General features: G+C 41.9%; 2 protein-coding genes across 2 annotated transcripts; both read right to left on the reverse strand.

Annotated features, from left to right (window-relative positions):
- Positions 1 to 26: 26 nt before the first annotated feature.
- On the reverse strand, positions 27 to 17,506 carry LOC306972978 (uncharacterized protein). Its single transcript, XM_079569752.1, has 4 exons — positions 17,042 to 17,506; positions 7,441 to 7,926; positions 4,259 to 4,891; positions 27 to 637 (listed from the first exon to the last, which is right to left on the reverse strand). Exons 1-4 carry the CDS (start codon positions 17,277 to 17,279, stop codon positions 102 to 104), a joined length of 1,893 nt encoding a protein of 630 aa, XP_079425878.1. The 5' UTR covers positions 17,280 to 17,506; the 3' UTR covers positions 27 to 101.
- A 2,458-nt stretch (positions 17,507 to 19,964) lies between these two features.
- On the reverse strand, positions 19,965 to 22,982 carry LOC306973063 (uncharacterized protein). The gene is made up of 2 exons (XM_079569875.1): positions 22,598 to 22,982; positions 19,965 to 20,650 (listed from the first exon to the last, which is right to left on the reverse strand). Exons 1-2 carry the CDS (start codon positions 22,908 to 22,910, stop codon positions 20,046 to 20,048), a joined length of 918 nt encoding a protein of 305 aa, XP_079426001.1. The 5' UTR covers positions 22,911 to 22,982; the 3' UTR covers positions 19,965 to 20,045.
- Positions 22,983 to 24,195: the final 1,213 nt, after the last annotated feature.

The raw sequence follows: 24,195 nt of genomic DNA on the forward strand, positions 1-24,195 counted from the left end.
AACATTTGCCGAAAGCATCTTGTTCAAAGTGTAAATACGTACAAAATACCTAATCATTATCACAATATCTGCATGTAAAGTGGCAGTTTCGTGTCCTCCCGTCACATCCCACCCGCCTGTTGCGGCTGTTCCAAACACTGGTGCTTCTGAAATAAATTAAAGTCGTCATAGTTTTCTCCACAGACCGAACAAATGTAGGAGTTCGTGCCCTTTTCTCCGTCGTCGCAGGCGGCGTTTTCTCGCAACATCGCGTCGCTGAACTCGAAAGCGTCTCCGTTCGCCTTCCCGGGTTCCGCCAGAGCGGCTTCGGACTTTACCAACGCCGCGCCGTGATTGTTGGGTATGATTTCGATGTTGATTTCCGCGTGGTCGTACTCCATTTCCTCCGCTCTGTCTGGGTCCCGGTCCCGGTCGTCTAAAACCGCGGAGCTCCACGCCGGGTCTTGGCTCGTTTCCCCGGACGTGTACTCGGAGTCCAGCGGCTCCTCTTTCGGCTCGAGCTTCACCGACGCCATGTGCTGCCAGCCGCCGCCGTCCTGGCTGTTCTGACTGTGCATCGGGTCGAACATGTTGATGAAACTGGGATTTCCGGACGGTAGGTTCAAGGGAGGGGGATCCAGGAGCGAGCTGTTGTCACCTGCGCAGAAAATAAATCATGTAGTTAACACAGTGAGTGCCAACAATCCAAACCATTGTTCATGATATTTGTAGCCCCACACAGTGTATTCTATGTTATAGCTATGGACCATAGACTGTAAAAAAAAATGGACGTCTTATGCTCACTCCTCCCCGTTTACCAGATTGACCACGGCCGTGGGGCAATTCATGGCGGATTTACAGGCTCCCCCTCCCCAGCTCTGACGAAGCATGTTCCTAAAAAGGACATACGGGCGGGATTTTCACCGTAGACTCGGCCCTTGCGTGACGTGTAGCTCGCGCTGCTCCAATGCCAACAGTCCGAGCCTCATTAAGTAAGAGACTTCAAAAATTCATATTACGAAAACCAGCCTGGTTTCATATATTGTTATTAACCCAGCGTTATCTCAGGAGGAATATCTAGCCTAGTCTAGCGTTGAAACAATTGAAACCAGGCTTTAAAGTAGTTTTTAACGTGTCTAAAGTCCAATGCTTTTCAATGGGGGCCTAGCGGCCCCCACGTTTGTGGTCAAAAAGCAGGGCAGCCAGCGGCCATTGCTATGGACACATGCTGTGGCTCGTTTGAAAGGTGAGAATCTAAGCTCTCCGTAGGTGGAAACAGTTTAATTCTACGTGCCTCGGTTCCTGAGAAATCTAAGCTAAAGATAGGCTAGTTTTGATCAAAATCACTGATTTTTTTTCTAGACGGAGAAAACGGGGGTTTTATGCAACACTCTCCTTTCTGGTTAACTCCTCACTCCTCCTCCCCTTCTCTCCTCCTCCTCACTCCTCTTCTCTCCTCCCCTCTCTCCTCCTCCTCCTCTCTTCTCCTCCACCTCTCTCCCTCTCTCCTCCTCTCTCCTCCTCTCTCCTCCTCCTCCTCTCTCCTACTCCTCCTCTCTCCTACTCCTCTCTCCTACTCATCTCCTCCTCTTCTCTCCTCTCTCCTGCTCCTCCTCACTCAGGAGCAGGAGCTCCTCCTCTCCTCCTCTCTCCTCCTCTTCTCTCCTCTCCACCTCCTCCTCTCTCCTCCTCTCTCCTCCTCTCTCTCCTCCTCCTCTCTCCTCTCCTCCTCCTCTCTCCTCCTCCTCCCTCCTCTCTGGACGGACTGTTATCGATCTCTTTTTATCTCGTGTGCATTTAAACAGCCTGGTTCTCGGATCGAAGACTCGAACAGGATGTTTCTCAGTCGTCCTTGGACCGATTTAAACCATTTAAAAACTCAGAGAAATGTTAAAATCTAAACTGTTTCCATGTGAAGCCGCTCTGCTTTGTCAAACGTGCTCCAGAGCGAGAGAGAAGTGTCGGGTTTACAGCTGTTCACTACGCAACACCAAGCCCCCTCGGACAAAAAGAGAAAAGAAACACAATAATATGAAATTTCCCTTCTGTTCATCACAGAGCCACCAAAATCACACATAAGGTGCATTAGAGCGTCTAGTTTCGTAATCATTTTTCCCCCCGTTTTTGCCACTTAATTTGATAATTGCAGTAGTTACCAAATCCGGTTCCATTTCCCATTTCAATTGATATAGAGAGGAGCTATTCACAAACAATGTTGGGAAAAAACAAAGTAAAATGAATACTTACATAGGAATGATAAATATTGGTTTGTATTGGATATGTACTCAAACTATAACATGTTACTGTTTAACCCCTTAACTCCCACCTGAACCGATCACATTTTCTCCAGTTTGGCTTTACCCCAGTCCAAAAGCTTCTGGAAAAAAGCTGTGAAAATAGCAACAAAACTGAGACGAAAACAATGATGGAAATGTGACAAAAACGTGAGAAAACACTGACAAAAAAGTGACGAAAAATTGATGAAAAAGTGGCAAAAATGTCACAAGAAATTGACAAAAAATTGTAGAAAAAAGGACAAAAATTTGACCAATAAAATGACAAAAAAATGATAAAAATGTGACAAAATTGATGAAAAAAATGACAAAAATGTGATAAAAAATTTGACAAAAATTTGACCAAAAAATAACAAAAATGTGATAAATTGACAAAAATTTGACCAAAAAATGACAAAAATGTGATAAAAATGTGACAAAATTGATGAAAAAAATGACAAAAATGTGATAAACATTTTGACAAAAATTTGACCAAAAAATAACAAAAATGTGATAAAAAATTGACAAAAATTTGACCAAAAAATGACAAAAATGTGATAAAAATTTGACAAAAAAATGACAAAAATGTGATAAAAAAATTGACCAAAAAATGACAAAAAAGTTACAAAAATGAGTTGAATACCCAACAAAAAAATTATGGGAAAAAAATCTGATGACGTGAGGAAAAAGATCCTCTCGGTTCAGGCGGGAGTTAAGAGGTTAATCAATTGAACATAATTTTCATTTTTAACATATCAGACATTATTCCATTATTAAGACTCCAGGGCCAATGTGAAGCTGTTTTCCCAGGACAAACGTTACAGCCAACCTAACCTTAACCCCAACATTGGTCCTGGTCCTCAAAACAACTTTGACATTTGTCCTGGATTCTTAATTACTTTGTAATATCAGATCCACCCTGTGCCTGATAAGCTCCTGTTTATCCTCTTAACCAAGTGCATTTTCTGCGGTCCGACTTTACCTTAAAGGGATATTTCAGGATTTTTGACATAGGGCCTCATTTCCTAGTTATCCAGAGTGTTGCTGATTTCTGGAGATGCATATATTTTTGATCTTCATGCAGTCCTTATATTTGAAGAGAGAGTAACTACTAGCCTGCATTAAAAACAGTCTGACCCAAGCACAGTGCACCTGAGGCAAATCACTTATAACACCAGACTACCCATATAAATGTCTGTGTTGACTGAATAATGTTTGAAATACAACCATTTTGCATGTAAAATAACTTATATTTGACTTCCTGGTTGTAGCTACGCAGCGGCGGAGTGATCTGCTCGGTTACCGGATCTACAGTAGTTTGTTTACCTGCGGCCGGCGTTACTACACGTGGAATTCACAAAGGAGCTTTCTACAAATCAGATATGGCAACGTTTGGAGGACGACCCCATGATTTAGAAGAGGTTTTTAATGCAGGCTACTAGTTACCATAGACATGCACCAGCCTAGCACTAGCCTAGCACCACCAAACTGTTCAAATAAAAGGACTGCATGAATTATTTTTTTTATTTTTTAAATCTCCAGAATTGAACAACACAACTAGGAAATGACGTTTTTGTCACTTTTTTGTCGTGTTTTTGACATGTTTTTGTCCCGTTTTTGTCACATTTTCGTCATTTTTTTTCGTCGTGTTTTCGTCACATTTTCGTCACTTGTTTCATCACTCTTTAGTCGTATTTTTTGTCGGTTTTCGATTGCATTATTGTTGCTTTTCTGGCCCATTTTCGTCGCTCTTTTGCTGCTTTTTGGTTGCATTTTCATCCTCGTTTTTGTCGCTATCTTGACGGTTTCCTCAAGAAGCGTCTAGATTTGGGTAAGGCCAAACTGGAGGAAATCTGCTCAATTCAGGTGGGGTTAAGAGGTTAATTAGTTGAGCCACATCATATATAGCCTTAATTTTGCCACAATTACTTCATGATGAGTAAATTGAAGAAAGTGTTAGGTGGGAGAGCTGCAGGAGGCCTAGAGAAAGACTGCATCCCCTTTACCTAAACTCATGTCCATGATCCTGTCGTTGCCGTGCGTCCTCATGTGCCCCTTCAGGCTGCTCTTCTGGCTGAAGCACCTCCCGCAGATGTAGCACCCGAACGGCTTCTCCCCGGTGTGGATCCGGACGTGCCTCTCCAAATGCTCGCTCCTCCCGAACACTTTGGGGCAGTACTGGCAGGGGTACATCCTCTTGGGTCTGGCCGCCCTCTTCTGCATGTCCAGCAGCTGCCCGTCCTTCATGTAGTACGGCTGAACGGCGCCGCAGTTGTTCAGCGGGGGCGGCGAGATCGGGTTCAGAATGGGGAAGGACATCAGGGGCTCGATCCTGTCGCTCAGGTCGTTGCCGTCTTCCTGCTCGTGGTGGATCGTTATCGGTTGGATCTGCGGCGGCTCGATGCTCGGCTCTACGGGTTCGGATTTGATTCGCACGGCTGGAACGGAGGGGTCTTCGCTCTCGGGCCGCCCCGTGCCGGGAGCGGCGTCCTCCTCCGGGCTCAGGGCGTCGTTGTGGACGGGGTTGAGGCTCAGGTTGGGGTCGGGGTTGAGGTGAAGGTTTGGGATGGCATCTTTGGAATCCTTGTTGCTCGAGGTTGGACTCTCATCAGATGCTTTTTGGAGCGCGAGCTGGGCGTCTGTGGGAACAAAGATGCAGCTTTAAGATTTGGAGGACATTTTGAGATAAGATAAGAACATAGTCATTCGTCACAAAGTGGAGAAACTGCAAAGTTGCAACAGCAAAGCACGAAAGAGCAGCGTTAGATAAAGCATGGCAAAACTCTAAACAGTATTTTCTTGGTCACTACTAAACATCCGGCCCATGCCCTGTAGAGCATAAATTCCAGAGTATGTAAAAAAAAAAAAAAAAAAAAAAAAGGTAAGTCTCTAGCCCATTCCTGTGCGGAGTTAACCCCTTAACTCCCACCTGAACCGAGCACATTTTCTCCAGTTTGGCTTTACCCCAGTCCAAAAGCTTCTGGAAAAAAGCTGTGAAAATAGCAACAAAACTGAGACGAAAACAATGATGGAAATGTGAAAAAAAAGTGAGAAAACATTGACAAAAAAGTGACGAAAAATTGATGAAAAAGTGGCAAAAATGTCACAAAAATGTCACAATGAATTGACAAAAAATGGACGAAAAAAATGACAAAAATGTAGCAAATAATGACAAAAATTTGCTAAAAAATTGACGGAAAAAATGTGACAAAATGTGACAAAAAAATTACAAAAATTTGACAAAAATGTGACCAAAAAATGTCAAAAAATTGATAAAGAATTGACGAAAAAAATGACTGACATGTGACAAAAAAATAACAAAAATGTGATAAAAATTTGACAAAAAAATGACTAAAAATATGACAAAAATGTGACAAAAATGTGATTAAAAAAAAGGATGAAAAAATGACAAAAATGTGATAAAAATTTGGAAAAAAAAAATTACAAAAAATGGACCAAAAAATGACACACAAAAAAATGACAAAAAAGTTCCAAAAATGAGTTGAATCCCCAACAAAAAAATGATGGGAAAAAAATCTGATGACGTGAGGAAAAAGATCCTCTCGGTTCAGGCGGGAGTTAAGAGGTTAAGAACCAGAATGCTCATTTTAGCCACTAGGGGGCATTAAATTTAAAAAAGGAAAGAGTTCCACACGTGTCCAGCAGAGGGCACTGACATTATATAGCCACGTGGTAAATGGATAGTCTGCCCCAGGGCGGATGTAGCTTCAATAACAGTTTAACACCACCAAGTGTGGAGTGAATGAATAATGACTACTGTAGTACTGTAGGGGTTGTAAAGTGCAATACAAGTGTAAGACATTGTTATTGATGATGGTTAATGGGGCTTTGACCAAATCACAGCTTAATATTATTCATTGGGAAAAATGTTCTCTATTATATGCGGCCCACGACCCGCAGGTGAATTTCGACCTGTGCCTCTAATTATGAAGCATTTGGAACAATTTTATGAACTTGCAGGCGAGTTTTCTAGGATGTTGCAAATATGTTAGGAAAGTTAGGAATGAGTTTGGGCCACAACTAACATGTTAATTGTGTGGCTTCCCCGAAAAAGGAAACAAGGCACATGATAAAAACAAATGTAAATCATAATAAATATGGAGCATCCAGTTACACAATGGAGATCATTTTTTTCACTAAAACTTGGCTGCAAATACTTTTCCGTTAGCAGTTTAGCTTCTTCTTCGTAATTGCATTAGTGTGCATTGGTTGCTCTGACCCGTAAGCAGGAAAGCTGCAATTGTGGCTTTCTGGCCAGAGACGCCAGGGGGAGATGAAAGACCCCCCAATCATGCCATTAACACTTGTATTACTCCAAGAGGGACTATAGAAAGGATTTATTAAGGTAAACAAGTTACTTAGTACTGCTTTAAAAAATACACACAAAAAAACAGTGATATATTGTTTATAGCAGTGTCGGGTTGTATCGTATCATATCGTATCGTAAGGTTTCCACCACTAATCACATATTAACCTCTTAACTCCCGCCTGAATTGAAAGGATCTTTTTCCTCACGTCATCAGATTTTTTTTCCAGCATTTTTTTTGTTGGGTATTCAACTCATTTTTGTAACTCATTTTTTTTGTTGGGTATTCAACTCATTTTTGTAACTCATTTTTTTTGTCATTTTTTGTCACATTTTTATAATTTTTTTTGTCAACTTTTTGTCAATTTTCGATCACATTTTTGTCATTTTTTGGTCATTTTTTCGTCTATTTTTTGGTCAATTTTTTATCACATTTTTGTAATTTTTTTGTCACTTTTTTTGTCATTTCTTTTGTCATTTTTGTGACGTTTTTGCCACTTTTTCATAAATTTTTTGTCAAACTTTTCTCACTTTTTTGTCACATTTTCAGAATTGTTTTCGTCTCAGTTTTGTCGCTATTTTCACACCTTTTTTCCAGAAGCTTTTGGACTGGGGTAAAGCCAAACTGGAGAAAATGTGCTCGGTTCAGGTGGGAGTTAAGGGGTTAATAATTGTCCTTTATAGTATGTTTGGAATAGCTCTAAGTCAGCCATTGTTGAAGTGTTACTGTGAATTCCATTGCAAGTTGTTGCTAACTACAGATAATTACCACAAAGTGCTCATGTATTACACAAAGAAGTAGAAATTCTACCACGTTTCGCCCTGTTACAACACCAAGCGCCTCTGCAGCGCCTCCCGTACCCCGGAAGTGCAGCTTGCGGTGCTCCTTCAGGCTGCAGTTCTGGTTGAAGCAGCGGCCGCACGTCTCGCACTGGTAGGGCTTCTCCCCCGTGTGGATCCTCTTGTGCCGCTCCAGGTGGGCCGCCCGCTCGAAGCACTTCCCGCAGTACGGACAGATGTTGAGCGTCTTCTCCCTCCGCGGCTCGGCTCGGAACACGCTCTGGTACGGGTTGTATCCGAAATGTGCGCCCATGTCCAGGTTGGAATTCGTCAGCAGGGGCACCGCGTTATCGGCTTGTCCTAAACTGCTGTTTTGCGGCGTCGTTTGGTCGCCGTCGCGTTCGAACATGGCGTCTCTGGGCGGCTCGTGTTGCCTTGCAGGTTCTTCGCTTCTGTCTTGTAGCTCTCTCCTTTGCACCATCGACGCCGAGTTGTTGTTGTTGTTGTTGTTGTCCATGGGTGAAATGATATATAGGGTTCTGTCGTTACTGTGGAGGGACAGGTTATCTGTGAAAAAGACACAACAGAAAGAAAAGTGAATGGAATTTCTGCATAAGGTACACGAGTCAAGCTTATGGCCTGACCTCCACTTTGAGGTTCATATGTTCTTATTGCTGGGTTGTAGGTGACATCACAGCATTCTAAAGGCCTATATTATTATATAGTCTCCCAGTCACGTGACTAGAAATGCAGGCGTGCAACATTTTGAAGGGAAACAAAAATGGCGAATGCAACAGAAAACGATCGCGATTCCGCACAATTATGCAGCGTTTTTTTACCTACGTCTGTTACAACTCACGTACAAGGAAATGCGGCACTTCGATGTGCAAACAAACTGTCATTGTTGGATATTACAGACCCATACACGCTTCCGGACGAGTTATTTACTGACGTGAAGTTCTCGGTCATGCCTTCACTCGGGTTTGGCGATATTTACATAGTACATAGTTTCTTGATAGACTTTCCGTCTTCATACACAGGAAAATCATTAAAAGCAAATAAAAGCCTTTCTGCATACAGATATTTTGAGTCATGTTTTGCTCATATCATGAGTAAGGTAAGGTAAGGTAAGGTTACTTGACACTTTGCTAAACCAGCAGGTTAATAATACTGTAAAACACACTGAATTGGACACCCAGCTTGTTGTATAGATCGCTCTTTCACAGATTAACGAACAGTAAATCTCACATTGACAGTAAATCCTTCTATGCTACAGCAGTTTTCAATAGGCTAATCATTTGATGAGATTTCCGATTGAAAAGTACAATTGGACCCCATTAAAAGAGTAAAGAAATGAGAAATTCTGACACCACTAATTTGCATCCAACTGCGCAACAAGTTTCAGCGATTTTGAAATGTAGCTTTTAAATGAAACGTTGGTGAGTTTATCTGGAGTTCATTAGCATGTATCCCGTCAAGATGGAGTCACTTAGTTGGTGTGACGTCATACGGAAGGCACATATAGTAAAAATAAAATAGTATATGTGCTCATACAGTGGGGAAAAAAAGTATTTGGCCAAAATCCAATAGAATGTCTATGTGAAACTGACCAAATACTTTTTTTCCCCACTGTATATACACATGCATGTATATATGAGCACATATTGTATACATATACATGTTTATAGATGTATACAGTAATATAAATATCATTAATGTGCATAGCCCTTCAGAGAACATTGTTATTATTATTATTTTTCATATTGTCCGTTTCCATCTTTCTCTCTTCTTGAATATCGTTTAGCCCTCTTTTCCGATCAGATCATGGACCCAGTGACTGATATAAATGATCATTTTTCTAATCCCTGCATTTTCTTTTTAGCTACCACTTGTGAAAGTGTAATGCTGTTAATAGGAAAAACTGGCTCCTGCACCCGCTGGGTCCGGTGACATCATCATATTCTAGAACCTGCAACCCAGCAATATTTCACCCGCGCTGATCGCAGACAAACCTTCCCCCTAAACCTAGAGCCATGAAACAAGAGGCAGTGGGAGCTTAGGGCCGACCCAGTTCCCAGGACTCTGCCCTAACAACGACCCTCCCCCAAGACATTTGCTAAAAGTGGATTTAGAGCCACATGTGACTCTTAAGCAGCTCTCTGCCCCTGCAAAGTCCTGGTTTAGTCCTATGGTTTGGACAGGCTTGGGTCTAATCTGGAGTCAATCCTTGTTTTGACCTCGTTTAGTCCTGGTTTGATTAAGTACGTTTTCAACATATTAGTTTAAGCTCTTTACGGATAAGAATTTAGTCTTTGTAAACGGTTCATACTGTCTTCTTCGATTAAGACTATTATTGTTTTGTTCTTTTAGTAAGACACAAGTTTGACAGAAGTTTGATCACCAGGTGACGCTTCTGAGGAAGATCACAGGAAGTGTCTGTCTTTCTAAAAGAAAAACAAAACAATGAAGAATAGTCTTTTCTGGAATAACAGGATTAAAAAGGTTGTAGACCCGTCCACTTAGGCACAGGCAGGTGAAGACTGGCCCTCCAGGAGAACATTTCTGACCCCCCAAGATGATTTTGAAAAGTATGATCACTGGAGTGGGCCGTATTGTATCGCAAATCGTTATCGCGATATAATTTTTTGATATGGCCACAATATAATTCATGCTGCGCTCAACTCGTTCAGAGCAGCATAAACACTGACGGTAGAACACGGGGACATGTGCTTGAAATGTAAAATTAAATGAAGGATGTAAACTGCTTGAGTTGATCTTATTTGCGAGGAAGATAGAATGCCGTAAAAAAGAAAACAAAAAAGAATAAAAATCACTTGATTAATCTTCCCAATAGGTGTAAGGCTGTGATTTTGAAATAAGTTGTCCATTGTCAATTACAGTGGGGAAAACATTTGGTCAGCTTCCCATAGACTTTCTATTGGATTTTGGCCAAATACTTTTTTTCCCCACTGTATATCGTCTATCATGGTATAGATTTTAGGCCATATCGCCCTGATGATCACACACAATTGACTCAACTATCGATTTAAATACAGCTAAAAAAATGTATTTTTAATTCCTTGGACAGGGCCCTAAACTCCTTCCCTGGGAATCCCCATGCTGCCTGGGGACCATGGCCGAAATCTTTGCATGGATTTGGGACCAATCACAGAAGGAGGAGGGACCAGAAGACGATGACGAACTATTCGACATACGGAGCTTGTAGTTTGTTTACGGATAAAAATAAATATATATATTTACGGATCCAACATGACCGTCTTTGGATCGAGCTTTAGACCGTGTTCTAGAGAGTTTCGCTCGAAAATTAACAGCAGGTACGTCATCAGTAGGGCTGCAACTAGCGATTATTTCGGTAATCAATTATTCTACCGATTATTTTTACGATTAATCGATTAATCGCTTGGCTGTGAAAGGTGCATGGAAATTGTATTTTTTCAATTTTTTTATCACATAGAGCTAAAGTGGCGGCGCTTGAGGGCATGTTGATGGAGTAAACTTAAAGTAAACGTTTGTGGGAGGCTATTTGTGCTAATTCTGCTTTCTGATTGGACGAGACAAAGACAGATATTTATGAAATTTACAATGTACAAAACACTGCAGACCCTAACTTAAAAAACAAAGTAGGTTTTCATCCACATTACATAATTTTCATGTCTATTTTGCTCTATTTTAGTCTGTGTTTACTAGAAAACGATTAATCGATTACTGAAATAGTTGACAACTATTTTAGTAATCGAATAGTTGTTTCAGCCCTAGTCATCAGACACAATTGATACGATTGGCTGTGGCCACGTGCAGACACACATGATAGACATTCTTGGCGCCCAATAAACGGCTCTGGACAATCGTAAACCACACCTTTCCTACGGGAAAATTAATTGGTGGTCCCCAGACTAAATATCACTTGTGACATTTTGTCTGACGATAGACAGACAACTAAACTCCCTGTCAAGTCATATTTAATGTAAAGGGCTGGGACGATACACTTTTGTAACGATCAGATACGTGTCACGCTACTCACGCGGCCGATACGATATGTATCACGATACAGTAAGTCATTATGATAAGTATGATGTATTCACACAATGTTTTTTAAATAGAAAACAATCATGTGCCCAAAAGTTATAAACCAATAGCCATTTGCTGATGTGTTAAGATTACAAAGTGCATTAACACAAAAAAATGTGCTGTGTAACTGTCCAAATAGCTTCATGATAAATTAATCAAGGAAACAAAACTTTGTGGAATCTGCACATTGTAATTGGAAGCACAAAATCTGAGTATTTAAAGTATTGGAAAACGATATTTTGTCCCAGCCCAAAGTAAAACAGTGGCATTTGCAGAGAGTGTTACATGATTGTGAATTTAGTCTTTTGACATGGAAAAAAACTGGCCCCAACAAAACCCTGTCCTAAAGTCTGAACTATAAGAGCTGCACAAATGTCTGTTGTGACGTGTGATCAGTAACATCAGGGACGATGAGCCGTTTATGTCACATCGATACAGTCAACGCTTGAATTCTTCTACGGCAAAATAAGTTTATAACATATGAGGATATAGTTTTGCAGAAGAAACTTTAAAATTGGGGTAGAGTTCCTGAGGGCTTGAAGACTGGCAGAGTCGTTAATCCGAACGGGAGAGAGAAAGCGGGGGCAGAGCGAGCCTGCGGGCACAGAGCGAGAGACGGGGAAACGAGAGGGCACAACCGCGGGAGGCGACGGGAGCTCCGGGCGAAAACACTAATGAACGGAGGGAACATCTGCAGGGACAGTGTAGGCTTAGGACCCTCATTAAAGTGGAGCTGCTGAGCAAGTTAGGGCTGTAGGCGAGCTCTGGAGAAGGCTAGGACCAATCACACTGGCATAATGAGGGGCTCATGGACGACTGAGAGCTGACACAAACAAAAAGGACCTAAAAGCAGTAACAGAAGACGATGGACGACTTAATGTCCGTCAGTGTTCTTGGTTTATTAGTTTGGTCATCAAGACAAAAAAAGACAAAACATTAAACATTTCTGCACATGGTCACAGTGTAAAGCAGTGAATTTGCAGACAATTTGTGATGAAACACAAAATAATTTTATTGCAAGTTGAACTAATAATTTCAATTAGTAACATATTAGGGCTTTGTCTGTAAGAAATGGAGAGTTCAGGGTGAGTAGTGGCCTTATAAACTAATAGCCATTTGACATTTGTTAATGTTTTAAAGGGGGGGTATTATGCAAAATCGACTTTTTCAAGCTTTACATCATGTTATTAAGTCATTCCCTCAATAAACACATGCCTGAAGTGTTGCCTTGGCACATTCACGTATTTTCGAGTAATCTGTAAAAACTCTGATGGCGGCCATTTTAGGGATAAAACGCCTGATTCCTCCAGGTATCCTGGAGCCTCCGACCTTTCGTCACCAGCCGAGTAACCAACCACTGCCCCTCAGCAGAACCCCCTCCCCGCAGTGTCTAGCCCTAAGATGTAAACAGAGTCATCATGGAGGATTAGCTTCGTGTGTTGTGAACCGGAGCCACAGCAGACTTTTACAAAGACACACATCAGTGTTTCTGTTACCGGAACACCCAGGATTAAAACCGGTGACAAGAACACTTATTTCAGTGTCTGGTTCTGCGCTGGGCCTTGATGATGCACAGAGCCTCAGCAGAAAGCTAATGCTAAGCTAAACCTCGAGTCATCACGTGAAAACGAGAAATATGCACACATAAAGTCAATAAAACCACCACACACATAAAGAACCGTTTAACAATGATCACACACGGAGCCAGGCTTGTTGATTTTGTAGTTTATTGCTCACATTTTATCTACAGTGAGTCGTAGCCGAGTGGTTTTCTCCCGGAGCTAAGGCACTATTAGCCGCGACAAGCTAACAACCTTCACCTTCACAACCTTCATTGAAAACAGGCAGCATATTATGCACAAATAACGTCAATAAAGCAGCAACTACTTGAAGCAGCCTTTACGATGATCACACAATGAGCCTGGCTTTACACATGTGTGGTTTATTGCAGACTTTTCATCAACAATGAGCTGTAGTCGATTATAACAAGCTAACGGGTAACCTCGAAAAACCATTGTCCACCTGCACAGATAATGTCCGTCTTTTGAATCGTATGGGCTCCTGCAGATCCTGGTGTCGTCCATGGGGGTATAGTTAGAGATCCATAGGGCATGGCAGTTGCAAAGAGATAGCCTCCAAACAGCAGTTATTTTTCAGGCAAGAGCCCCGTCCAAGCGTCCGGTGTGGAAGGTTCGTCTTCAAATAATATCCTGTGTGGCCATTGTTCACAAAGTGACAAACAGTAGCTCCTTTCCAACAATAAAAATTAAAATGCACCGATCGTAGTTTCAATACTGTGGAGACAACGAGCGGAGTGTTGTGATGCCACAGACAGTGTGTGGAGGGGGCGTGTCAGAAAAGGTCAGAGGTTCTTAAAGAGACAGAGGCCTATTTCAAGCCATTTGCTACGGCCATTTTGAAAGAGCAATTTTATACAAGGCAGTTATTCTAATTTACTGCATTGACAGACCAACAGAAGGTTTCGTCATCATTGTAGTGTGCTATAGACTGGTGCTATGAAAAAAGCATAATACCCCCTCTTTAAAGGGATGTTTCAGGATTTTTGACATAGGGCCTCATTTCCTAGTTATCCAGAGTGTTGCTGATTTCTGGAGATATTTCTTTTGTAATTTATGCAGTTCTTCTGTTTGAAGAGTTTCGTGGCGCTAGGCTAGTGCAAGGCTAGCGCATTTCTATGGTATCAGCTACACTGCATTAAAACAGTCTGACCCGCTCCACAGAGCACCTGAGGCAAATCACTTATAACACCAGACTAACCATATAAACGTCTGTGTTGATAGAGTCATTTTAACAATTTTGCATTTAAAATAACTTATATTTGAGCAGCATCAGCTTCGTGGGTGTATAAGCTACGCAGCGGCGGAGTGATCTGCTAGAAAATAGTCCCTCAACATGTGATCATTCATTTGATGCAGGTCAGTTATATTCCAAACATGATTCTATTGACACAGACATTTATATGGTTAGTCTGGTGTTATAAGTGATTTGCCTCAGGTGCTCTGTGGAGCGGGTCAGACTGTTTTTAATGCAGGCTAACTGATACCATAGAAATGCGCTAGCCTTGCACTAGCCTAGCGCCACGAAACTCTTCAAATATGAGAACTGCATGAATTACAAAAAATCAGCAACACTCTGGATAACTAGGAAATGAGGCCCTATGTAAAAAATCCTGAAACATCCCTTTAAGATTACAAAGTGCATTAACACGACAAAATGTGCTGTGTAACTGTTTCTGGAAAATAATTGAAAATGCCTCCAAACACATAACAGCACATAAACAGAGGCATATTCTAAATGGCACGACACGAACTCGAAAGTGGCTCGAAAAAGGGCACTTTTCATCATAGGCCTTGTTGTCAACAAGGCCTATGATGAAAAGCCTATGACCTATTATAAAAGGCCTATGATGAAAGGCCTATGATGAAAAGCCTGTGGCCTATGATGAAAAGTGCATCATTCCGACTGTGAAATATAGAGGTGGTGCACTGATGTGTTGGGGATGTGCGAGTTACAAAGGCACTGGAGACCTGGTCAGACTTGATGGCCGGGTGAATGCAGCAGCTTATCAAAAAAACGCAGGATAATTTGCACTCATCAGCCCGAAAGCTGCGCATGATTCAGTAGCTAATGGGGTCGAAATAAACAAACAAACAAACTTGGGCGTTCCAACAAGACAATGATCCAAAGCACAAGGGCCAAGTCGACCTGCCACTGGCTCCAGCAAAATAAAGTGAAGGTTCTGGAGTGGCCGGCTCAGTCTCCTGAACTCAATATCAACGTGAATCGCGTTTGAACGATTCGCGACATCGCCGATGTTCATACAAGACAAGAAGAATGGGCCGCTTTACCACTAGATTATACAGAACCTTCTCCACAACTATTGCAAAAGACTCCAAGCTGTCATTGATGCTTACAGGGGAAACGCGAGGTATTAGGAGCTGGGGTGTGTAAACTTTTCAACAGGGTCACTTTGGTAATTTATTTTGTTATGGTGATTTGAAATGAGTTCACACACTGTTTTTCACAATAAATGACTTAACAACATCACTGACCATGAGTGAAACATTGTTTTTGTGTTTTCAGTCATGTGTTTATTTTGATTGGACTGGGATCATTTGCACAGCCCCACTTTAAGGGGAGACACTACAGGCAAAACTCAATTTTTTCAGTTTTCAGGTTTTGGGCCAAATTGGTCTCTGAACATATAAGCTTTCACCCGGAAACAGAAAATATGCCTAATCTTCACAATAACATGTTTAAATATTGCGCTGATTCAATGTTCCCCCATAGACTTATATGGGAGAACACAATTTCAAGGGCCTTTTTCTCAAAACACATTTTTCTGTCATTGTGGCGACACTATGTCCACGTCAGTCGGACCTAAAGACTTCAAATTTTCCAGCCTTGGACTGAACAATATTTGGGAGATTTTTTCAGAGGGATTTTTTATTATTTAATCCCTAAAGCCCCATTTATTGAGTTTTGAATGTCAAAAACAAAATTTTCCACTAAAAAACAGCTTATTTTAAAACTAAACAAGAAATCCAAAATCCCCTCTGAAAACGTCTTGGTAACTCATTTATTGATAAAATTAAACCATAAATTTGAATGTGGCTCTATCCATTATTCAGATTTCGTCGCCGAAAAGATGGGAAATTTGGGGCATTTTTAGGCATAAAACATTGTTCTTATATGAAAAGATAAAATGACAGAAAACTTGCAATGTATTTCTTTCTCACATTTATGCCAGTGATCTACAGCAACAGTTTTAAATTGATATCTGTAAATATACATTTTTTCCCTATTCACCTGCAGTGTCTCGCCTTAAACCCTGAAGCATTCACTGAGTCAAAAGAATGCCAGCCTAGACATGTGACCCAACATATCCCTTAATTCCTAAACCCTAGACCATTTGAGAGAGATCAGGCCTAGGGGATTATGCAAATGAGAACATATGGTCACCCCTCTAGGCCACTAGTGCAGTGACTGACCAAACTGTTGAATTATGAAAGGATAAGCTTTAATGCCACTCTCTGTAATACTTCACCCCCCAAATTTTTTTGAAATTACAAGCTTTTATTTCATCACAGGAGTCAATATCATGCGCCTTTACTGAGAGCGGGGCATCCCCAGGTCGTCTCCATGGAGATGTTGCAAATGGATTAGGTCCTCATCCAAATGATCTTGATATCCGACTGCAAAAATGGCACTCATTGTGGAGAACATTTACCCCGGCGCACGTTTGTTTACGCGTTGAGCGTTAAGTCAGTGTAGTTAATGCCGTGACATGGCAACACAGGACGTGGGATGTTCCGTAGTGTGGCTTTAAGTTGCCTAATAAACACCACGTCTGGAAGCTTCAACGCTCTGATAAGGCGAGGCTAACAATTTGGTGATCAAGATGATAACCCAAAAACGTGTAGGCTACAGCGATACGGTGACTTGGCAGTGATTTGGTGAAAATGTCCTCGACTTTTACGCCCCATGGACGCACGCATGCAACAAATCAGTACGACCACCACTCCACCACTCCACCAGCTCCAAGCACTACCGTCCCTCACCCGCGACTTACCCCGCGCTCCGTGGTCCCTCCTCGGCGTGGCCCCTGCCTCCTGCCCCGCTCTCAGCTCCACATGCAGCCGCTCGATGTCCCCTTTGAGCCGCTTGATCTCGCTCTCCCGGTACACCGTCTCCAGGCGCAGCACCATCATGCCGTCCTCCACGACTTTGGTGATTTCGGTGACGGCCGTTCGGCAAAGGGACTCCACGATAGCGGCGATGCGAGCACGGATCGCCCCGCTGCTCAACATCACGCCTCGGTCGGATGGATCCAAAGCCACGGGGCGCACGGAGGAACTTTTACGCACAAGTCTGCACAGCGTGCGGCCGTGGAGCAGAGACACGGGGGCGGTTTAAAAGGCAGACATTTCGCCGCTGTCTGGCTCGGAAACACCCAGGTTTTTTTTTGCGCTGATACGACGTGTCGATCTGAGCTAGCGCCTGCTAATTGGCAACAATCGGCACAATAATAAAAGAGACGTCTCGTTTTACGGAAGTGATGTCATTACCGAAACTGGGAGAAATGGCGCACGAAAATTTCTTGACATTATTTTGTTTATTTTGTTACAAGCGCTGAGTAATAGAAGAAAAAAAAATACAAGGACGTTATTTTTTTCTTCCTGATTAAAAATAATAATGAATCTATAGTTTAAATAAAATAAATAACAATCATATAATAATGGAATGTGATACAATTTATAATATCATAATCATAGTAGTGAGTGTGATAAAAGCATATTAAATGTCACTTGCAGAATGACATTTTATCACAGCAAATCTTTTTAACCCCTTAACTCCCACCTGAACCGAGCACATTTTCTCTAGTTTGGCTTTACCCCAATCCAAAAGCTTCTGGAAAAAAGGTGAGAAAATAGCAACAGAACTGAGACGAAAACAATGATGAAGATGTGACAAAAAAGTGAGAAAACCTAGACAAAAAACGGACAAAAAATTGACAAAAAATTACAAAAAAGGACAAAAATGTGACAAAAAAAATTGACAAAAAGGACAAAAAAATTACAGAAAGTGACACAAAAATGACGAAAAATGTACATTTTTTGTGACAAAAATGTCACAAAAAATTGACTTTTTTTTTTATATATAAATAATGATGAAAAAATGATGAACATGTGACAAAAAGTGACAAAAAATGTACTATTTGACAAAAAATTACAAAAAAGTTACAAAAAATTATGGGGAAAAAAATCTGATGACGTGAGGAAAAAGATCCATTTAGATGAGTTTTGTAGATCTTATCTTTCAAATGAGGTGTTACACTGGCCTACAGGATTTGGGTAAAGCTGAACTGGAGAAAATGCTCTCGGTTCAGGCGGGAGGTAAGAGGTTAAAAAGTCCTGTTGTCTCTCAAGGCCTACAACAAACTGCGTAGATTTATCATTAGATTTCTTGCAGAAGATTTATAGATTTTTTTGATTTTTAAGTAATTCTAGATCATTTTAAACAATATTCATGTACCAGGGTTTGATTGAGTAATCTGACACCGCAGACCTCTTGCGTCACGCTCTTCCAGTTTTCCAATTGTTGCTGTTGGGTAATTGTGTCCCACCTCCCCTGCTGCAAGTCCATAATCCTGGTTTCGTCTGAGATTAGTCCCGTTTTAGTTTCCCCCAAAAAGTCTCCCCTTCCTGAAGAGATCTAACAACTACACCCCACCGACACCAGAGAGAAAAACTACAGTTATGATCGTGAGGTTTCTGCTATTCCATAAATGACTCCAGAATTTAATCCATACTGTGGGTTGTTTGGCTTTTTTTATACCTGTCACCTGTCACCTGTCAGGATGAAAATGCAACAAAAAAGTAAGAAGCAAGAGAAGAGCAACAGAAACATGCTGGAAAAGCAACAATAACACAATTAAAGAGTGAAAATGTAGCGAAAACATGAAAAAAGAGCGTCAAAAAAGCAAAGGGGAAAAAGCGATGGAGGAAGCAACAAAACAACATAAAAAACAAAACAAAAATACAACAAAATTGCTTCAAGAATGTGACATAAATGCGGCTACAACGCAACAAAAGAGTTTTAGCTTTCAAATGAGGCGTTACTCTGTCCTATAGGCTGCCAGCTCCAGTCAAGAAGCTTTTAGATTTGGGTAAAACTGAACTAGAGAAAATGCTCTCGGGTTAAGGCGGGGTGTAAGAGGTTGATTCTCTGGTTATGCGAGCCACACCTGCCCTGGGACTGACTGACAGTGGCGAAAAGATGACTGACGATGTCAATCTACAACCACCTCCAGTCACAAGGGCAGGCAAGGTAGCGCCTCCACTTCACAGCGAGAAGGTCCCGAGTTCGATTGCCACCAGGACGGGGCCTTTCTGTGTGGAGTTTGCATGTTCTCCCCATGTATTGCTTAGGTTTCTTCCGGGTTCTCCAGTTTCCCATACTAAAAACATGTGCAATAATCGAGCCAGGTGATTCTGACCACCAACCTGACTCCACATCATAGAGGTGGGTCCCTGGGCACTGCTGTCAACCACTGCCCCAGCGGCATCGAAGGATGGGTTAAATGCAGGGGACAAATTTCCCTACAGGGACGATAAAGTAAACAAAATAAGGAACTTTGTTTTTTAGAGCCTCTGAAAGATAGTCTGGTAACGTGTTGATGTTGTCCTGGTTGGATTTGCTTCAGTCATGGGTCTGTCTCAAACTAATTCAGTCCTGTGTCTCGACCTATTTTAGTTCTCTGTTGCTATTTTAGTCATTGGCACAGCCCAAATCCAGAAGTCACATTCACTGTACACATACAAGCAACATGTATTGTTGTTCTTAAAAGATGAAGAAAAAAACATGTTTTGTTTTGTGTTTTTTTTAATGCAAAAAACAAGTTCTCTTTGGATCCAAATGATAGTTGACAGCAGTTGTACAGCCACACAAACACACCCTTTTCTCCAGTGTTTCTTTGCCTCTGCCTGTCGGACTCGTGCTACTCTCTGTTTCAGTCCTGGCCTCGTCAGGGCAGAGATGGATCCGCCAAGCTTCAGGCCTGTGAGCACTGACCACTAAGCCACCGCCGCCGTTTGTAGTAAACCCATTCCTGGCCCGTCTTTGCACCGTGCGTCCGACTTCTCGTGCCTGACGCAGTTGTCCCTCCTTGAAAACCTCTTCCCGCACTTCCTGCAGCTGTACGGCTTCGCTCCCGTGTGGACGCTCTGGTGGGTCGTCAGCCGCCACTTCACCGTGAAAGTCTTACCGCACTGATCGCACCGATAACCGCCGTAATTCAACTGCCTCGTCGCACTGAAGCGTCTCTCCTCCGCGCCCGGGCGAGGCGTGAGGGTGAACCCAGGTTGTGTCAAGTAAAATTTATCCTGATTCATGTTCAGAAGCGAGTCCAAAGGGAGAACGTTTTGTCCGGAATGGTAGCAATCGTCTGTCTCGGGAGAATGCTGGGAGTCACTTTGCGGCGTCTCGTGTTTGGCGTCTCTCCAGCTCTCGTCGTACTCGCAGGCAGCTGAGGTTGTGGTCGCTGTGGGCAGGGTTGGCGGGAGCAGTGGTGGAGCCCATAGAGACTCATGCAAGTCTTCAGAGGCTGCAGAGAAGTCTTCAGGCGGCTCACGCTTAACGAAGGGCTCTGCCTCCTCTTCCTGTGGAAACATCATCTCGTCTGAAAGGTAAAAATATGAATGAATAAAAGAAATAAGTTCTCTCAATACAAACCAGCACTTGTGATTACACCTATTCCTGAGCACGGATTGCGATATTCTGTTCCTGTCTTCAACAATTGTGATAATGATGTTAGTGATACTTTACTCAACACAGTATGTTGCGTTAAATTTGAACAAATACCCTTGTTTCAAACGGCGTCAAGCAAGTCTTTGAAAAAAAATAAAACAGGACCAAAAGACGCTGAAACTGTCTCAAATAAGCTGCCACAAAAAAAAAGATCCACCCCTCGTACCGCCACCTTAACGTGGTGGAGGAGTGGTGAGCGCCCGAATGATCCAGGGGGCTCAGTTGTCGGGGCCTCTGGTAGGGTCTCCCAGGGCAAACAGGTCTGAGGTGACGAGTTAGACAAAGAGCGGTTCAGAAGCCCCTTATGAGAGACAGACAGGCCCGGTTTGAACCATGAGGCCGTGGTTCTGTGGACCCACCACCTGCAGGAGGAGCCATTGGGGCTGGTGCAATGTGATTCGGGCAGCTCCACGACCCAGAAACGGAAAAGTGGAAGAGAATGGATGGATCGATGAAAAAAAAAGATCACATGCTTTAATATCTGGTTGAACCGCCTTGAGCTTTGATTACATCACACATTCGCTTTGGCAGTCTTTCAATAAGCTGAGAAGGCAAAAAGATCTGCACACACTGCAAAAAGTATTTAACTAGATCAGTATAAACATCTAAATTTGAGCATAATAATCCAAATTTTAGTTGTTTTGACTAGTTTGGCATTTGTCCTCGATTATTTCACTTGTTCTGAGATGTTTCTGACTCGTTTCGATACATTTCGTCCTCATTTCAGGTAATTTTCTTTGCCAATGGGGTAAGAAAATTGGTCTTATCTCATTGGCAATTTTACTTTCTTATTTCAAGCAAGATTTACCCTAGAACTGGTCTGAAATGTCCTCAAACAAGCAAAGTAAAGGTCTGATCAGAAAAAGTGTCTAAATGAGTAAAAACAGACAAAAACAGCATACATTTCCTCAATTCAAGTCATTTAAGCCAATGCTTGATATTTAGCAGGAGGGGAAATACCTGTATTTGTAGAGCCCCTAATAAACCGAGAACTGAGAAATATAATTAAAACATTTTTTCTCAAAGCAAAAACAAAGGTACCTTTGTGCAGTTCAAGTAGTACACAAGCAAACAAGCTGTGCAAAGCATCAGAAATAAATCGTCATGTGGCACAGTTTGTGTAAGACGTTCCAACTCCTATTGAAGCAGTGGCAAGAACCACGGTGACAAAAGGTAGAAATACATACAAACATTTACATGTATAATACATATATACAATGTAAACAATTATGTATGTTTTTTTTCAAAGGCCAAAACGTCACTTTCGTGGGGCGCAAAAAAAATAAATGATTGGGAGCATTCAAGCTATTTTCCGGATCCTGCACACTTCTCAGTTTTTTGTGCGTGTCTGCTTAACCTTTACGCAGTCTCTGCAACGTCAAAAGATCTACTGTTGAATTAATTTTTTATTGTATTGATGATGGGAGAGTGCGACCACAGCGCAAAGCCTTGTCCAGCACATCCCAAAGATTCTCAATGGGGCTCTGGGGTGGCCAGTCAATGATGTCTCACGCTCCATGCACCACTTTTGGAGCCCAAAAAAATCCTAGCATTATCTTGGAATATGCCTTTGCCATCAGGGAAGAAGAAATCCACTGATGAAATAACCTGGTCGTTCAGGTCGCCGGCTGAACCTAGACCTGACAAACTACAGCAAACACAGATCAGAACAGGTAGTTAAATCCACTTAAATCCACTGTTTTCATATTAAAACCACGCTGCAGTCTCTCTCACACACCTTTGGACCATTATGTGTATTAAAATCACACAGACATTGATTACACAATATATGAGGAGGATTCTTGGTTTGCTCTCTCACCTTTTGTCCACTCCTGCAGCTCACAGTTCCGGGTCTGCTCCTGTCTGTCCTTCTCCTCCTTCTCCCCCCGGGCCACCAGCTCCTCCACAGCGGCCCGCAGCTCCTCTATCACCCGGTCCCTCTCCTCTATCACCCGGTCTCTCTCCTCCACCTCCCGCTCCTTGTCCAGGATCTGTCGGTCTCTGTCCCGGAGCTCCAGCCTCAGCTCCACGGCTCCGTCCTCCACCAAAGCGGTCACTTCGGCCACTGCCGCCTTCAGCAGAGCCTCCATGATGGCCGTGAGCTGCGAGGAGAACGACCCCGGGAAAGACATGCCGCTCTCGGACACAAGAAACCTCCAAACACGGTAAAAGGCGAGAAGCTTTCACCACTTGGTTCACTGCCTTTGTTTACTTCCGGGAATGACTTGTTCGGTCGCCAATGGAAAGGAGAACGGCGACATTTTTTGCAATGCTGCCCCCTGTAGGAGTAATACTGCACCAACTACCCATAAATAATAAGATTCATTACTATGAAGGTTAATTTGTGTTTTTATTTTCAAAGTGTTTTTTATACACTGAATTTATGTAACTGATTTTTTTGCATCTGTATTTCACCACCATATTTAAAAAAAATCACTGTAATTTTTTTCGCTGCTGAAAGAAAAATTCAGTGAAAAAAAAAAATAAGTGTAATTTTTTTCGCTGCTGAAAAAAAAAAATTAGTGGAAAAAAAAAATTCAGTGTCATTTTTTTCGCTGCTGAAAAAAAATGTCAGTGAAAAAAAAAATCTGTGTAATTTTTTTCGCTGCTGAAAAAAAATTCAGTGTAAAAAAAAAATCTGTGTAATTTTGGTGGTGAAATACAGATGCAAAAAATTCCGTTGCATAAATTCAGTGTATAAAAAACACTTGATAATAAAAACACAAATTAACCTTCATACATTACACTGCGCCCCCAGTTCTTCATTTATCTGGACTGCTACTTGTCCAATTTGGCTTTACCCAAATCTAAAAGCATCTTGAAAAAGTGGGAAAAATGCAACAAAAAAAGAGTCACAAAAGAGAAACAGAAAAGTGTCAAGTGACAAAAACGCATTAAAAAAGCAATGTGGCAACCATGCAAGGAAAATCACCCATTTAGATGAGTTTTGTAGATTTGGTAAAGGTGAACTGGAGAGAGTGCACTTGGTTAAAGGTGCATTATGCAACTTTTATACAAGGAGATATCAAAAAGTTGATATTTGTGGCCTCTACGACCCTCCAGGATCAACTGTTTTGTAGGTTTTTGTCTGGTGAGCGGTGAAAATCTTCCAAACAATTGATCCTGAAGCGTCCTCGAGACCACGGTGATGGAAAGTAAAGGCATCACGCTGACCACTCATACAGTCACTGGGTCACTACAAGGTCAGATCTGCACACTTATAAAAAAAAATATTTTTAAGGCGGGGGTAAAGCGGTTAATTCATTTTTATTTTAATGTTTTGTAGATAGATTTTTTTCTGCTTTTTAATGGCCCTGTGTTTGGATTTTGCTCTTCAAATAAACTTGCCGTGCCTTAACCTCTTACCACCCGCCCAAACCAAATCCATTCTCTCCTCTTTGCCATTGTCGTCACTTT

The sequence above is a fragment of the Gobius niger genome (assembly GCF_951799975.1).
Source record: "Gobius niger genome assembly, chromosome: 13".
Taxonomy (NCBI): Eukaryota; Metazoa; Chordata; class Actinopteri; order Gobiiformes; family Gobiidae; genus Gobius; species Gobius niger.

Bases quoted from the DNA above. Each gene is read 5' to 3' on its own strand.
- LOC306972978 (XM_079569752.1), bottom strand. From the start codon at position 17,279: ATGTTGAGCAGCGGGGCGATCCGTGCTCGCATCGCCGCTATCGTGGAG. The intron at 7,927-17,041 runs GTAAGTCGCGGG...TCTTTTTCACAG, and splicing joins GAGGGACCACGGAGCGCGGG to ATAACCTGTCCCTCCACAGT. The intron at 4,892-7,440 runs GTACGGGAGGCG...TTGTTCCCACAG, and splicing joins CCGCAAGCTGCACTTCCGGG to ACGCCCAGCTCGCGCTCCAA.
- LOC306973063 (XM_079569875.1), bottom strand. From the start codon at position 22,910: ATGTCTTTCCCGGGGTCGTTCTCCTCGCAGCTCACGGCCATCATGGAG. The intron at 20,651-22,597 runs GTGAGAGAGCAA...TTTACCTTTCAG, and splicing joins GCTGCAGGAGTGGACAAAAG to ACGAGATGATGTTTCCACAG.